The following is a 15,960-nucleotide window of genomic DNA, read 5'->3' as shown; positions in this document are numbered from 1 at the left end:
AACTCTCAAATGAAGAGAAAATCAAAACAGGGCATTGGTGTTTGAGGCAGAGCAAAGCCCAAATGCTAAGAGCCAAGCCTAGCCCCCGCAAACACCTAGCTTAAGTCGGACACAGAGCAGAGCCTGGATCTCAAAGTGGCAAACCATGTCAGAACAAATGAAATGTGACTGTGGTCTAAGGAAACAGAGCATTAGAAGGAACTATCCTAGTCTTAGAGACTTTGAAAGGTACCAGATCTAGTAAAGGAAAAAAAAAAATCCTTTTCTTAACATAACTAGAAAACACAGTGGTTTTGCACCCACTATGTAAGTGCCTTGCAAAGGAACAGATTTCCACAAGTAGATTATGTGTGGAGCATATCCGTCTCATTAGCCTCTGCCACCCATCCTTGCCCAGCCGTGGCATCCAGGAGACAGGGTTGTTGCTGGAGGACCTCATGGCCCACTATCAGAGCCATCTAGTCAAAGCAATCAGCAGTCCTGCCACGGACTCTTCTGCCCTGGCAACAGTTAGCAACTTCAAGAGCAAGACTAGGAACCTGCCCTGCCTTTAAAACTTACTATTCAACCTGGAAGAGAAAAATCCATACCGAAACTCAGCTATTCTCAACTGGGTATTTTGAGAGTTAAGGGCTGCCTTGCCCCGGAACAGTTTTCCTAATGGCAATATGGATATTCCTTGTATTTGCAGAGGGATTCGAGTAACACCAAGGGTTTGTTCTGTTCTGTTTTGTTTTGTTTTCCTCTTCCTATATTGTCAACACTGATTATAAAAAACAGAAATCCAATAAAACCAAATGGAAGGAAGACTCAAGTGCTTACAAGCTAATTCATGATTCTGTGAGTTGTGGTCTATGACAGTAGCGTCGGAGAGCTCAAGTCTGAACACTTGCTGTTGGGAAGCGGTCTAACGAGAGAACTGTGCCAGGTTCCTGCTAACCCTGAAGGCCCCCACTTGTCTCGGCTGGGTTTTCTCAAGTGCGCAGTAATCGATTCCTTCTCCTCCATGGCACACAGTGTCCCACCGCACATCCCCTTGTCATTAGGTGCTATCAGCTTCCACCCGCTTTCTTCCTGCTCTGCTTTCACAACGAGCAGGCAAGCAGCTGCTGGCTGACACCCTCAAATGTCACCACCATGCCAGTCAAATGGCATCCTTCATTAGGGGCATCAATTATAGGCAGTGAGATGCACATTTTTTCTCAAGATTTTAATGATTTATCTTGCTAGCCACTTATTAAGGATTGTGACATTTTACAATGAATGTGGCTTTCTGGAAGCCTGTAATTCTTATTGTTTGCCTTTCAAGATTGTCTCTTCTACTTCCTCCAGCATTTTTTAATGAACTAAAGCACTGGTTTACATGGAGAAAGAAAAGGGGTCCGGAGGCCTGCCTTTGGCATCATTTTGCGGAACACAGCGGCAGCTGGGTGGGCAAGCACATCCCCCACTCATCCTCTGCTCTGATTAATTTCCTCCTCTCCCTCAGATAAGCCATCATGCTGTGGCCCACAGACAGATAACACCACAGCCACCCCCCACCACCCTGGTGAGGGGCACCCAGCCCCTGGGATCTATATAGCAAAGGAAGGAAGCTGTGATGATGCAGGGCAGGGCAGGGAGGATATTCAGTACCACTGGGTGGACAGAGTAAGCGGAGAGGTAGATAAAGCAAGGACGAGAGGGTGATCCTGGCGATAGTAGCACATTTACTAAACCACACAGCCAAGCACTCTGCTGGGACACTTCCATTTGCTCCTCACACAACTGTGAGGCAGAAGCTCTCATTTCCCCACACGACAATGGAGGAAACTGAGAATCACACAGGCCTGTGGGCAGGGGCAGCTCAGCTGCTCCCAGGCCCATGCTAGCCCCTGACATCTCAAGAGTCTCAGTCTGAGTGACAGAAGTATTTGCAGGTAACTTATATATATTGTTGTGCTAAGGATTCTGGCCTGTTTTGTGCAAGGTACTATGCTAGGGTCAGCCAGACCAAGATGGAGCGGGAATATACACAACCAGACTGGAAAGCCACAAGGCCCACTTGAGGAGGGAGCTGGAGATGCACACTAGCAAGAGGAAAGAAAGGAGGAGGGCTCGAGGGCATGGCACCTTCCCCTCCTTTTCTTCTCAAGAGTCTAGTGGGTCGTGAGCAACTTATCTGTCTAGTTAAACTTGATGTCTTTTTAAGACTTGATAAATGAATTAATGAATTTTTTAAATGCCCAAAACATAGGGTACATATAATCTAACTTTAGAGTCTGTCTTTAAATCCACTTTTGGAGAAAACCATCAACAGAGGGCAGTTCACCAAATGCCCAGCACATTAGGACCCATTCAGTTCAACTCCTGGAAAGAACTTCTGATGTGCTTCCAAGAGAACATCACAAACCCACCTCACGAAAACGCAAAACACCACCACCCCATGCTCATCTCTCCTTCACGCCCTGTCCAAGTCCCTCGCCTTTTAATTACACGAACATGGGCGTTTGATATTTAAAAAATCAGGAAGGTCACTACCAGGTATGAATGATTATCAGAAACACTGAGCTTCTCTTTGCTGAGTAGGGTAAACACCTCCCAAAGGGCAGAATGACTTGTACACTTCCAAAGTCAAATTTAGAACCAATAAGTTGGAATCTGTTCGAAAGAGACAATTTATTCTCTATGCCTTGCCTGTGGCTATGACTCTGGTCATGACATTATAAATTAAAAACTATTACATATTCACATGTGGGCCACAGGGTGCATATACAATGGTTTTCAATTTAAAAAATACCTAAAACCATCTCTGTATTTCTTTGCACAGTAAGGAACGAGACACGAACTGTCACTGAATACCGAAAGGGTTAGGAGAAAGCAAAGAAAGTGAACCTTGGAAGGCAGAAAAATTATGTCCAAGATTTGCAAGAACCACAGAAAATCAAATCGAATGCTACCAGGCTTAGACTTGGTTGAAAAAGAGTACTGATGCTAATCTATGTGCAAAATAACTTCATTCTTCAAGTTTAAAAACATACTACTTGAAAGAAATAACTGTAAAGGTAGTAAAAATAAAAGAAGCAACTACCCTTGTGGTACAAACTAAAAAGGGATCTCTATTTGTGTTTGGAAGCTTCTGCTCAAAAGGAACAGAAATATATTTTCGAATTGAACCATGAGGAAATAACCCAGATGACCATATTAAAATGATCATGACATACTTCATTGAATCCCAATTTTTCTTACCATTTTTTCTTCCTTGGCAGGTGGACTTCGAAGGAAAAAGCAAAGGGGAGCAAAAACAATATCGATGATCCCAATAATTGTCATGAGCCATGGAAAGCCAATCGCCTTTGCGATAGCACCACCAGCAGAAGGACCTTTCAGGAAACAGAGGATTAGATAAAGCTCTCTCCAAATGCCTTGTCAACAGAGAATGCAAAGACTACAATGTTTTTAGGCAGTATCATCTGTCTTGCACGAGATGAAAGGTTGTTTTGAAAGCCATGTTCTTACCTATCGCGTATCCCATACAAAATGCCACGTCTGCAATGGCGTACACACTCCCATAGACAGACACGTGCCGCAGGTCCACGAGGTAGCCCATGATAGGCATCATTGACGAGTCCACCATCCCTGTGGACAGTCAGGGAGCACAGTGTATAGAAAACAAATATAAACCAAAAATGGGCTGAGTGTCGGTGTCCTAAATTCACTACACTGCCAGCTCTTCCCCTCAGTCATCACCACCTGCAATGGCACTCTTGACAGCAAACCTTTCACTGAGGACAGTTGGTAGAAGGTAACTGAGGTTGGGGGTGGAACCCAGGAACTCAAGTCTGAGTCCTTATCAGGCCGCCATTTGCCTGCTCTCTGCCTTACCTCACTTTGTACCCCTCTCTGTCAAAATGGCCCATCTTTGGGTGGCGGAGCCTAGTTCTCTGGTGACCTGCCGTGCCATTCTTCAGATCCAGTGGACTTAGCTGTGTGGATCCCTAGTAGCCTACTTCCTGCTGGTGCTTCCCTGATTCACTGTTTTCTCACCCTCTTGTCCCTTGCTACCTGGCACACCTGCAGGTCTCACCCCGGCTCTTCCCCATCCATACCAGCCATCACACTCAAACATCTGAGTTACCAAGGTAGCAAATGCTAGGGAGAAATCAGAGGGTACCAGAACCTGAGAGATCATCTGGTGCTACTCAGGAAACCAAAACCCAAAGAGGGCATCTCATTTAGTTGGCTAAAACTGACAATAACAAGGACCAGTATTTGAATCTCTGATCTCTTGAACAGCCAGGGACAGGGAGCATAAAGGGCACGTGTGTTCAGCATGCTGGGTCCAGATGCCTGGCTGAGTGAGCATGGCCAGGCCTACCCTCTCTGAACACTGTTTCTCCATCTACAGAATGGAGGTGCTGATGACTGGCTGCAGAGAGCTGGTGTCTGCGAACACACCCAGTGGAGGACTCCAGTGTCAGAAATGCGAGTTCCCTCCCCTCCACAGGCAGCAGCAGGCAGAGAGGCATGTCTTTCATTCAAAAAGCATTTGCTGATCACCTTATATGCCCAAGGTGCTGGGGACCAAGGGGTGAGCCAAGCTGAATGCCAAGCAAAGAACTGAATGTGACAGGGACTGGTGCTGAGGGTGCTGGAGGGGCACGGAGACACCAGTCCATCCTGACCTCAGGGGTTGGAAACGGCTCCATTCATCCCCTCTCCTGTGCCACTCAAAGATTAAGTTCCCTCTTTGATGCTGTGACAGATTTGGCATTTACCTTTATCATTATCAATCATTAGTTAATGAGAAACAAAAGCTGTTCATCTCTAATATTAACAAGCCCTTTCCTACCATCGTTTTTTCTGAGGTCACAAAAACCCATCTCCTGTATCTGAAAATCTGTGACACAGTGCTCAGCACTCCTCGTCTGCTTTTCTTCACTAAGCCCTATAAAAAATAGACTTCAAGGTTTTGTCCCCAAGACAGGAGCCCTGGCAGATGTGCTTGCTGCAGGTGAGGGAGTCCCCCGTTTGCCCACTCACAGCAGTCTGCTTCTGTAAGCGTCAGACATTTAGAAATACTGGTTTCCAGGACATAAATGATGAGTATGTGGAAGAAAGTGTCTATAGGGATGGTCTACAGGCTGTCACTGGGCTAAGCTGCCAGTAGCCTCTGCTCAAACTTCTAGAAATTTAGGCTGAGAATTACAGTCTACTTACTCTACCAGAGTAAATCTCGCCTAGAGGGAAATAAGTGTCAAATTTAGGCACAAGCCTCAGGTGACTTACCAATTGCAAAACCAACTCCAAAGTTGGGAGCTATGAGTCCATAAATGTTTTTTGCAAAAGGAATCTGTAAGAAGAAATAAATGTCATGATAAAATAACAAGCTATCCAACTCCAAGTCATCTTGAAAATTTCTTAAACATATGTTTTCTCTGGGCCTGATGAGGCTATTCCCTTCACAAGGAAAAGGAAGACAGGACTTGTCATCCCAGTCTTTTAAACAGGTGTTCTGACTACCATGAAAAACTAGTCAACTGCCATCTGTGAGGGATCAGCCAAGCCCACCCTCAGTGTCTGACAAGGACAAGGAGGTCTCATTCGGGATAGAGATTGGCCACTGGCAGATGTTCTCTTCTAGAAAGACATCCTGCTGTTGTCTCAGGCTAGTTGCTCTATCGTGTTTAAGACATGGTAATGTTTAAATAATGGAGAAAGGGGATAAGGCAAACTACGTAATAAAACATTTTAACTCCCAACATAAAATTATACCCATTGGAGAGTCTTGTCCAAAAATGTTTAAGATGATGAAAAAATGGAAGATGACAAAACTAAATATCACCAAACTCAAATTGCTGTAATGGTGCTTGGTAAGTCTTGCCCAAAACCAGTCTCAGTCTCAGACTGCTCCCACTTGTCAAATGCCATCTTTTACTCACACATAAAATGCTGATTCCAACAATTATCATTCCTAGAAGAGCACAAAGCCACCTATCAAAAGAAAAAGCACGTCAATAAATGAACACTTAGGGTTTTTTCCCAGTCCAAATATTCATTTTAGAAATTAAAATGATTGTAACATCTAAGGCAGAAACACTTAGAATTGTTTTAAAAGAACCACATCAGTATAACAGAAAGAAGGCTGTTTTCATTTAATCTTACCTCCCCATTTTGTGTGCAAGTATCCCAAAAATATTGGTTCCAATGAGATAAGAGATACTTGCTGGCAAGAAAGCAACGCCTGTAAATTTATGAAAAGGACACCTTATCAGTACTGAGAGCAGTCACATGTTAGGAAAACTAATAATCACAGACACCCCAGTGTTGATTAAGCGGATGAAATGAAGCCCCAGGGCCTGCGCCGAAGCAGCTCATATCCGGCAGCCCACGGCTCCAGTCTGGACCGCACATGGCCCACATGGCTGCTGAGACACTCCAGAGATGAAAACCATCTCTCTATCCTCGGCTTCATCTGTCTGGAGCAGGATTACACGTGCACTGATACACACAGCGCCCAGCTGCAGGAGGCCAGCAAAGGTGCCTGTGTGTTCCAGGCGTCTACGTACGTGTCCTGCTTCTCTTCTCGATTTTGCGTATCAGGAGTAAAACACAATCATCGGAAGTATTAGGGAAAGTTGAGCAAAAAGAAAGCAGTTAAAATTATCCAAACCCCATTTCTCTCTTCTAAGTTTGTGCATGTGCACGCGCGCAGGATTCTGTGCCCTCAGATGGGGCTATGCTGTGCCTACTGCTCTGCCTCTGCTTCTCTCAGTTAGCTTTATGAACAGCTTTACATGTCAAAAACAAAACTACCTGTGCGCTCACTTTTTGCAGCAAAGTCATGTGACTGGCAATTTTGTGCCCATGGTCTAATTGCTTGCATCCCCTGGGTTCTGATTTCCTGCAGGTGGGACAGTGGCTGCCTTGAACATGCCCCCGCACTGAACAGGAAGGCTAGTCAAGACAGACAGGCTTGGCTACCACAGGCTGTGTCAACCTCAACTCATTGTCCACTATAGGATGACATTGTCCACTATAGTCCCTCTTTAAGAGAGACTATTTTTCAAACTCTTATTAATTTTAGGACTTTTTTCTGAAATCAGATAAACTATATTTGATTCCAAGCGTTGTCCACAAATGGTAAAAGCTTCCCTGTTTTCAATCATGATGGCCTCAGATACCAGACTCCATAAGCGCCTGCTGCATTCCAAATGCAGAGGCCCTGGGGCCTTCCTGGTCCAGGCAGCTCACCAGCACACAAATGGACAAGTGTGATCTTGTACCTTTAAGAATAGGGCACTAATGAAAGCCATCAAACCCGGAGAAAGGTCAATCCTCCAAAACAGTAGGGACTTCAGAATGATGGGTTCCATGAGCAAAATTCGAAACTAAATCATTCTAGGCCTGGGAATTCTGGGAAATAATAATAAAGAGCAATCTCACTTCATGTTCCAGGGAATCATTTCCATCACACTTGGCAATATACAGTGGCCAAATAATTGCTCAGTGTAATCTGATTCAGCAAACATTTACTGACAGCCATGTGCCCAGCACAGCACTGGCCTACAGCAGAGGCAACAACAGTGTGGCTCCTGTCACCACAAAAATGTCTTTGAAAGAAAAAAATCAGATGGTGTTTGAACAGAGACATGCTCTTATTAAGAATGCAACAAAAGCACAGGCACCATGATCCAGGAACCCAGAACCCAAGCTCCCCAGAGCAGACGGAATCTACACCTGGCCTCCGAGGTGAGCGGCCGACTGCCCACACTCCAGAGACTGTTGGTCTGTGTACAGAAATCATGTCGTTCTGTGTCATGATAAGTGACTCTGGGGCCAGGGAGGAGTAAATGAAGGAAGCAAGAAACGATAAGAAAAATAACAGTACAAGTCCCACAATAAAGAGCCAGCGACGCTCAGCCCGTGAGTCAGAGAAACCAACTGAACCCTGGAGTGGGGAGGAGGCTGTGGTGACCCGCAGGGCCTAGATCGCATCAGAGAAAGCAACTGCCACTCTCTACAGTCAGTCGCCACCCTCAGGGACCACAGCTTCAGTATTGGAAGATCTAGGTTTTCTAGATAAGCTGGAATTCTGGATTCTTATAGGAAATCTCTTGATTTTTTAAATGTTGGTGATTCATTCTTTAAAAACAAACCCCAAGAAGTCTACACTATATCAGTCACTCAAAAAAACCTATTTAAGAGATTAATTTGGGCCACAGATAGTCCACTGTAATGTCTGGTCAAATGAAGTAGCTCACAGGGAGCCCAGCCAGGCTCCAGAGCTCGTGGTGGGGACTCACTCCAGAGGCAGAGCCTGGGATGCAGCACTGAAGCCAAGAACCTCAGGCAGGGACATAGATTAGCTCCAGCAGAACCCACAGAGCCGCCATGCCTCCCAACCGGCTGAATGGGAAGAGTTCACACATGGGACCAAGGAGTCAAAAGACCCTTTCGCCCACAGACAGCAAGGGCTCTACAGCAAACTCCATCTCGTGAGTCTCAAGCAAAAAGCACTAGATTGGTAGGCAGGAAGTAAGGTTTTCACTTCAACTTGAACTTGCTAGCTGAGGCCTGAACCTCTTAGAACTTCAACCTCTTAGAACCCAAGAAATAGCCATAGGCAGCTCCCATCGTGCACACCTCACAGCGTGGTTTTAAGGATCAAATGGCAAGGTGTACTACGTGGCCCTTGGCAAACAGCCCTTCCAGTCTGATTTCAGTGCCCTGTCACTCCATGCAAACCCCAGCTCCCCATCTTCTACCTCAGCCTGCTGGCCTTCCAGTGAGCAGGAACCCCCCGCTTGTCCCCTGTGCCCTAGCTTAACAGTGGCTCACAGGAGGTACCCAGGGCATTGGCCATTGAGAGGGAAGAGCCTGCTAGCACCTGTTCTGATATTGCTCAGCACCCTCTGCTCACCAGGGCTCCAGCCTGTCCCACAACTTACAGAACCACAGAATCCCAGAACATGTGTCTCAAGTGGCAGCCCATAAGGGGTGGGAAGCCCTCAGCCAGTGGTGGACAGAGGTGGTCATCTACCTTTGCTCCAAGACCCAGAATCAGGGGTCTTTTCCAGCCATTTCTCAGATAGCTCCAACAACTAGGCAGGCTTCTGGACACAAAGCCCTAAACTCTCCCTGGGCACACCCACCCGCTGGTCCTGGTCTGCATCCAGAGTCAACAGAAGATGGCTCCAACCTTGTCCCAACACAGCCACCAGCACACAAAGAGCAAGACCTGGCTGTCCAAGTGAAAGGCACCAGGACTTTGGATTCTTCACCAGTACAGGGCTCCCACCAGCTGCCCTCTCGACAAGTTCAAGTTCTTTCTCTACTTGGAAACATGATGCCTAAAGCTGACCCAACCCCCAAGTTCTTGCTGGCTACACACATGAGCAATAAGCATGTGTGGAAGAAAAGAAGGACCAAATGTGTCCCGTAGGCTTTGTTTCCCAAGCTCCTCGTCACTCTGCTCCTCCCTGTTCTCGTCTCTCAGGAGCCCCCTTGTCACTAGACCACAAGGGGCTCTCCCACCAGGCCCCCCACCTACTCTCTACAGTAAAGTTTTTCCAATTGTAGGCAGGATGTGATGCTACCTTCTCATCAAAGAAACTGCACCATGTCCCTTCAGCTCTTCTTTTCTGCCCATGGAGATCTGTGATCTGCTGGCTGATTCTATATCCCTCCCAAATTTCTGTCAGCTAAAAACAAGAATTTTCCCTGGGGCTTTTCAGAATTCAATGAAAAGTGTTGGCTGGACCTGGTGTTCACACGGTGCCCAGGGCCACATGCATGAGCCCCTCCTTCTGTAGGTCGCTGCTGTCCTGACAGGGATGCTGGTGACTTCTTCACTCATCTTTGGTCATGCCAGAAAGTTCACCCCTGGCAGCTCTTCTACCCAGCCCCATGCCCTACAAAGAGTCTGGCCCCACCTGTAGCCATGGCCAACAGACCAGGTAGAGCTGGAAGCCCAGGAGCCAGTGCTGGATATGCAGTCCTAGAAGTGAGGCAGGAAGCGTGCCCTTGGGCTTCTTCCCAGCTCCAGATGAGCTGTCCCCAAATGTCCATCCTCCCAGGGTTGTGCTTGGAAGTGAAATGAGACAGTGGTCTTAGGTTGCCCTATCCTCGGGGAGGCTTGCAGGCTGAAGCCTCACATCAGGGACCCACAGGATGCTGGCAGACCTCTTGTCCTGGATCCCTGCTGGACAGGCACAGGGCATGCCATGAGCTCACAGCTCGCTAGGAGCAGAATGGCCCCTGTCCATTCAGACTGTGCCCTGCTCCCTCCCACATGGGATCACCACACCTCATACAAGACAAACAGGCTGGAAGAAGCAGAAGAGTGAGTTTGACTCAGCCTTTCCTGGGCCTACGCTCCCCCTTGGGGGTTTATAAGGCCTCACCCTGAATTCTGAGTTCCTAAGAATCAAGGTGTCTGGGGAGGTCATGTGACTAGAACTTCGGGTAAAAAGAAAACACCATGCAAGGATTCTCTCTCCATCCTGCCAAGCATCGGGAGTTTGGGGGGCAGGCCCACAAGGGAGTCCTCTGGAATATGGATGTGCTCTCCCCTTAACGTCCCCTAAAAACTACGGCCCAAGAAGAGTAACCCTGTATTGTCCACACAGCTCCTAGGATCATCTGGCTCTGACTTCCGGTCCTTCTCAAGAACTGACAAGGGACACATAGAGGCAGAATGGCTCCTGTCTGTGGGCTGAGAGAGGCTGGGCCACAGGGCAGCTGTTGGGCTCCTGGGGACTGGCTATGGCCTGCAGGCACTGGTCCCTCGTTCTGCATTTCCCACAGTGTCCTCAGGCCCTCCTGGGGTCTGGGGGGCTGCAGGAGCCATAGGCCCCAAACTTCAGAAACTCTAGCAAGTTGGACCTGTAGAAAACAGGAGGAGAAACTGGATTCGCTCAGAGAAAGATGAGTCTGCCTCCGAGGCAAGTGGGAGGAACTCAGTGGCGGAAATGTGCGGCACTGGTCAGTGGACACTGGGAGGGCAGGTGGTGAATCTGCAAGATGATCTCCCCATGACATCTGGCAGCCTGTGCTCTGCTATCTCACTCATGTGGCCCAGGGCTCCGGGCTGACCTTACAGACTTTACAAAGGAAGCCTTGGGCTTTGGAGAGGACAAGAGCGGAGCAGCTGAAGTGCCCTGCACGTGCCAGCCCTATTCAATTAGGATCACGGGTCAATTAAGTGGAACATGGGAGACACGGGGAAAGTTACAGCCCAGAGTGTGCAGTCCAGCGCAGGGAACGTGGCTGGGCTGTGCCTGCCCACCTGAGAGATGGTGCCTCCTGAGGACACCTGAGACCCAGGTCCCCAAGGACCAGAGGGTAGGAAAAGCTGGAGACACTTCTGCAAGAGCAGCAGCAAGCCTGAAATGTCCTCAGCTTTTGCAAAACCGCTCAGCACTAAGCATGAGAGGCAAGCACCCTTCCTGCAGAGTGTGGTGCTTTCCCCAGGACCTTGAAGGTCCCTGGATTTCCTCTTCTGTCTTGACTGCCAGGAAGTTCAGAGATACATTTTCTGCCTAAGAGATAGCCTCCACTTAGCTACAAGAATCCTCCTTCCTATGGGGGAATAACTCTTGTTATTTGGGGCTTGCTTGGGGTTTGGTTTTGCGACATAATTCACATCCTGTAAAATTTGCCCTTGACAGTGTACAGGTCAATGGCTTTGGGGATATTCACCAGGTTTTCCAATCACCACCACCAACTGAAGCCATAAGACTATGATCACCCCAAAAAGAAACCTCACACCCATCAGCAGGCCCTTCCCATCTGCAGCCCCTAATTCAGGACTGCTTAAGGATTATTTGGTGAGAGAACAGATCAGAACCTGAAGGACTAGTGGGTTGGGTTCTCAGGCTGGGCCACGTGGTGGAGCCAGGCAGAGCAGGGCACAGTCTAAACCAGGAGACAGGAGCTTCCAAGGAGACACCCCTGCAGAGGGCTGGATGCCCAACGACAAATGCAGGTGGCCTGCAGAAAGGCTGAGGGCATAAGAATGCCAGCGAAGTCAAAGCTGAGCCTTCCCGAGATCTTCCCATGAGAGTTCAAAGAACTATGAAGGAAAACAAATCCCTAGGATGGATAGCAATCAATTCTTAAAACAGGCAAACTACATCAATAAGAAAATTGGCTAATAAACCTATTATTAAATAAAATTAAAATGGGTTCCTCTTTCTTACACATTTTAATCACTGGAAAAGATGGAAGACCAATAACAGCTGTGTTAATGCACTGCCAGGTACTAAAACATCCATTTGACTTTTAGGATTGTGCCTGACAGATATGTCTCCAAACATGAAGGGGGTGCAGGTGACGGATATTCCCTGCAGTATGGTTTCTAATGGCATAAACTGGAAGGAATCCAAATGCCTGATAATAGGAACTGGTTGAAAATTTATGGCACAATCTTAAACAGAATGATAGTCACCATTAAAATAAATAATGGCCTTGCAGGTAAACAAGGCAGATTGAATCTCTGGGATATACTCCACTTCTACCCAATCTCTATTTAAGTGTTCCTAAAAGAATAAATGAAAGTTCTAGATACACATCCACCCACTTCCCCCAGGCCAAAGACAGATAGGATGGGCCGGGAGAAGCAGCAGAGGGGAACGGTGGTGGGGACACAGAGAACACTGGAACCTGCGTGTGGAGATGCCAACAAGAAGCAAGAGCCCTGTGCCTCATAATTCAGAAGGTTCAGGAGTGAGGCGTGAGGTGCTGAGAAGGTCAGCTGGGGCTGTGGACAGGAAGAGGGTGAGAGGAAGAGGGCTGTGAGGGCAGCTGGACCTCCAGCCCTCCAATCCTCATCCCGGCAGGATGAGGTTCTCCAGAGAAGCTAAACTGGAATGTTAGGGTCCCTAGGGACATGGGCAGCATGGAGGCAAGGGACAACAGAACTGAAATGGAGATTCAAAGAAAGTCCCTACTGAAATGACTAGGGGTATCATTTCAATAAGGACCACCTTACACACCCAACACTCAATGTATCTATAAAAGGGCTCTTCAAATTGAAGACAGGAAGTTGGGCACAGCAAAGCACATCTGTAATCTCAGCTACCCAGGAGACGGAGGCAGGAGGATGCAAGTTCAAGATTAGCCTGGGCAATTCAGCAAGATCCTGTCTCAAAATAAAATTTAAAAGTCTGGGGATGTAGCTCAGTGATAGAGTAATAGTATGGACAAAACCCTGGGTTCAATCCGTAGTGTTCAGAAACAAAATTAAATGTGATAGCACCAACTTTAAAATTTTGATAGTTTAAAAGATAAAAGATTAATAAATTAAGGGCAAGAAAGGAAAGATAAGACATAAAAAGAATAAAACATAGAGGTCCAACATCCAACTAAGTGGAACAAAAGAAGAAAACGAGGAGGGAGGGAGTTAATGAGAGTAATCATAGAAAAAGCTTCTCCAGGTGAATGGGCTCTCAGCTAGCACCCCACCGCCCAAAGAGGTCAAGGTCCCTCCGGCTCCCACAGAGAACCAGGATCAGGAGAGCCCGGGCCTCCTCAGCAGCAGTGCTGGATGCTAGAATGCAACAGAACAGCGGCCTCGAAACTGGGAGAAAATGACAGCATGATGAGGGCAAACTAGTAAATCCAGGGGAGAGTGAAGACGGCTGCAGACACGCAGTCTCCGAACTCCCACCATGCACCTCTCCCAGAGCTGCCGGACAGCGCACTTCCACAAGATGAGGGGGGACCCAAGAGAAAGGACAGAGGACAGAAGAACACAGGAAACAAAAGAGAGGCCCGGGATGGGGAGCAAGGCCTGGAGAGCCCCAGGTCTAGACCAGAGAGCCGGGGCAATGGCCACACACGAGCAAAACCGCAGAAAGGTGAGGTCGTCCGATGTACTTGACTGCATTTAGAGGACCTTTCGACTCCAGCTGAGTCTAGAGGGTAGCTTCGTAAATGCTACATAGAAACCTAAGAAAAATGAAAAAGCAAGGCACTGATAACTTCAGGAAAAACAAGTTTGTAGAGAGAAAAAAATGTAATTGCAGTACCCCACAATGCTCAGCTTGAATCACTATTTACAGCCACAAAAATATCAATGCTGGTCGTCAACAACTTCAAACTATAATGCTTTACAGTGGTACCCATTTCTCGGGAAGAAATGCTCCAAGACCCCCAGTGAATGGCTGAAACCGCAGATATCACCAAATCCTACATATATAATTTTCCCTACATAGGACATGCATACCTGTGCCAAAGTTTACAAAATAGTCACAGTAAAAGATTAACAATAATGAAATAAAAGAATTATAACAATTTAATAAAAGTTAGGTGAATATTCTTTATATCAATCTCAATCTCATATTATACTTTCACCTTTTCACTTGAAGCATTCATCAGGGATGATACAAAACCCAGAGCTGAAACAAACCCCAAAAGTCGCCCTAGACATTGACTCTAAGAACAGTTAAACAGAAGCAATCACTGTATCATCCTGGTTCAACTCAACAGGGCTGCATGATGTGACCCACTCTGGGGATGTAAGTTCTGGAATCCAAAGAGACCACCCCAGTCCTTACCCAGCTGCCACTTTCGGGAACACATGGTCTCCATCATCCAGATGGGCAGGGCCGGCTCCAGCATGGCGATCCCCATGTTGGCGAAGCAGATGGAGCCTTTAGGGAGGTAGAGGGTGAGTGTGCTTTGACTTCAGGTTCTGAGTGTCCGCCACCATCTCGCCAAACACAGTTGGACCCTATGCGCCCCAGCTCTCATTATCTAGAACTTCTCCATAAGGAAAAGATGAAACAAGAAGCCAAAGGGCTAACAAGGGGTTTTTTGTTATTATGATTTTAAACAAGTAGAATCCCAGAGTCATGAAGTGTAGAACTGGAGGAAGCTAACTGGTCATTTGGTTCAGCCTACCTAATCTATTAATGAAGGAACCTGCCTGAGGCCACCAGCCGCCAGCAATTTCCAGGCCACACATGGTGTCGGGCAACCTGAGCTCTTGTGACTCTGTTTTGTTGTGCAATGAACATGGACATTTCTAATGACTCTCTGAAATGCCAGAAAATCCAAGAAGGATCCCAGCACAGTTAGCACAGGTGTGCTACGGAGGGATTTTTAAAAATCAACTAAGCATATAAGGTATCTGTGCAAATATTATCACTCTGTTAACCAATCCTTTGTAAACAACAATCTGGAAAAAGACACACACAGCAGTCTCCACCATTCCGGGAGCCTCCTGTGTTGTGTTCCAGGAACCTGTAATTTACTAGAACAAATTCAAAGAACTCTGCAATAGTGATGAAGTCACATACATAATGAAAGATTTTTTTCATTCTCTGTGACATTTAAAGGCAGAACACAGAAATGGTTGGACTCTCCTCCTACCTACCTTGCTCCTAATTCCCTTGTCCCAGAAATGGGGTCTGACAGTACCAGGTATCTTTATTTCCTTTCATGAATGGGGTCCAGGCAGTAAGATTTCAAGAAGTCCTAGGCAGGCAGACCAGGTATGCCCAAGGTTCACAGAGTCACATCTCTGGGACCTGGTTCCCTACCATACCCTCCTCATCTCCACTTCAGTGGCTCCAGGAAGGACATCTCAGCTCTGGGACACTGCCTGCTCTAGTCGGGCCCCACTGCATGACGAAGTCTCAGCACCAGCTTCCCAACTCTCAGGCTACAAAATCCAACAGCAGCAGGTTAAGCAAACTAGCCCTTAAATGTCCTTAGGGAGGATGGGGCCCAGTCCTCCCGCTTAGAAAAATCTCTCCATAGCTGATGCCTCACTGCAAGAGAGCACCAGCCAGGCCTGACACCTGACACCAGGGCCCTACTGACGTTGACCTCAGACCCAGGCAGCACCTGCAGGAGCCTGGTTCCTTGTTAAGCAGCCCCAGACCTGGTAGGAGGTGACCTACTGCTACCTGGACAGACTGGGGGTCAGCTGCTTGGATGAATGCAGCCCTTTCCCCGTCCCCGGAGTCATAG

General features: G+C 47.3%; 1 protein-coding gene across 1 annotated transcript in view; it reads right to left on the bottom strand.

Annotated features, from left to right (window-relative positions):
* Positions 1 to 15,960, bottom strand: part of Slc18a2 (solute carrier family 18 member A2) — a 35,313-nt gene that overhangs the window by 6,008 nt on the left and 13,345 nt on the right. The window contains exons 10-15 of the mRNA XM_047552416.1: positions 14,541 to 14,636; positions 6,145 to 6,223; positions 5,922 to 5,973; positions 5,269 to 5,332; positions 3,499 to 3,618; positions 3,229 to 3,362 (exon numbers count right to left, since the gene is read on the bottom strand). Coding sequence (XP_047408372.1) covers positions 3,229 to 3,362; positions 3,499 to 3,618; positions 5,269 to 5,332; positions 5,922 to 5,973; positions 6,145 to 6,223; positions 14,541 to 14,636 — 545 coding nt within the window. The remainder of the gene's footprint in view (positions 1 to 3,228; positions 3,363 to 3,498; positions 3,619 to 5,268; positions 5,333 to 5,921; positions 5,974 to 6,144; positions 6,224 to 14,540; positions 14,637 to 15,960) is intronic.

This window comes from Sciurus carolinensis, chromosome 5 (assembly GCF_902686445.1).
Source record: "Sciurus carolinensis chromosome 5, mSciCar1.2, whole genome shotgun sequence".
In the NCBI taxonomy this organism is placed as follows: domain Eukaryota; kingdom Metazoa; phylum Chordata; class Mammalia; order Rodentia; family Sciuridae; genus Sciurus; species Sciurus carolinensis.
Note: the sequence above shows the minus strand (reverse complement) of the source record. Positions and strands in the feature narration are given on the sequence as shown.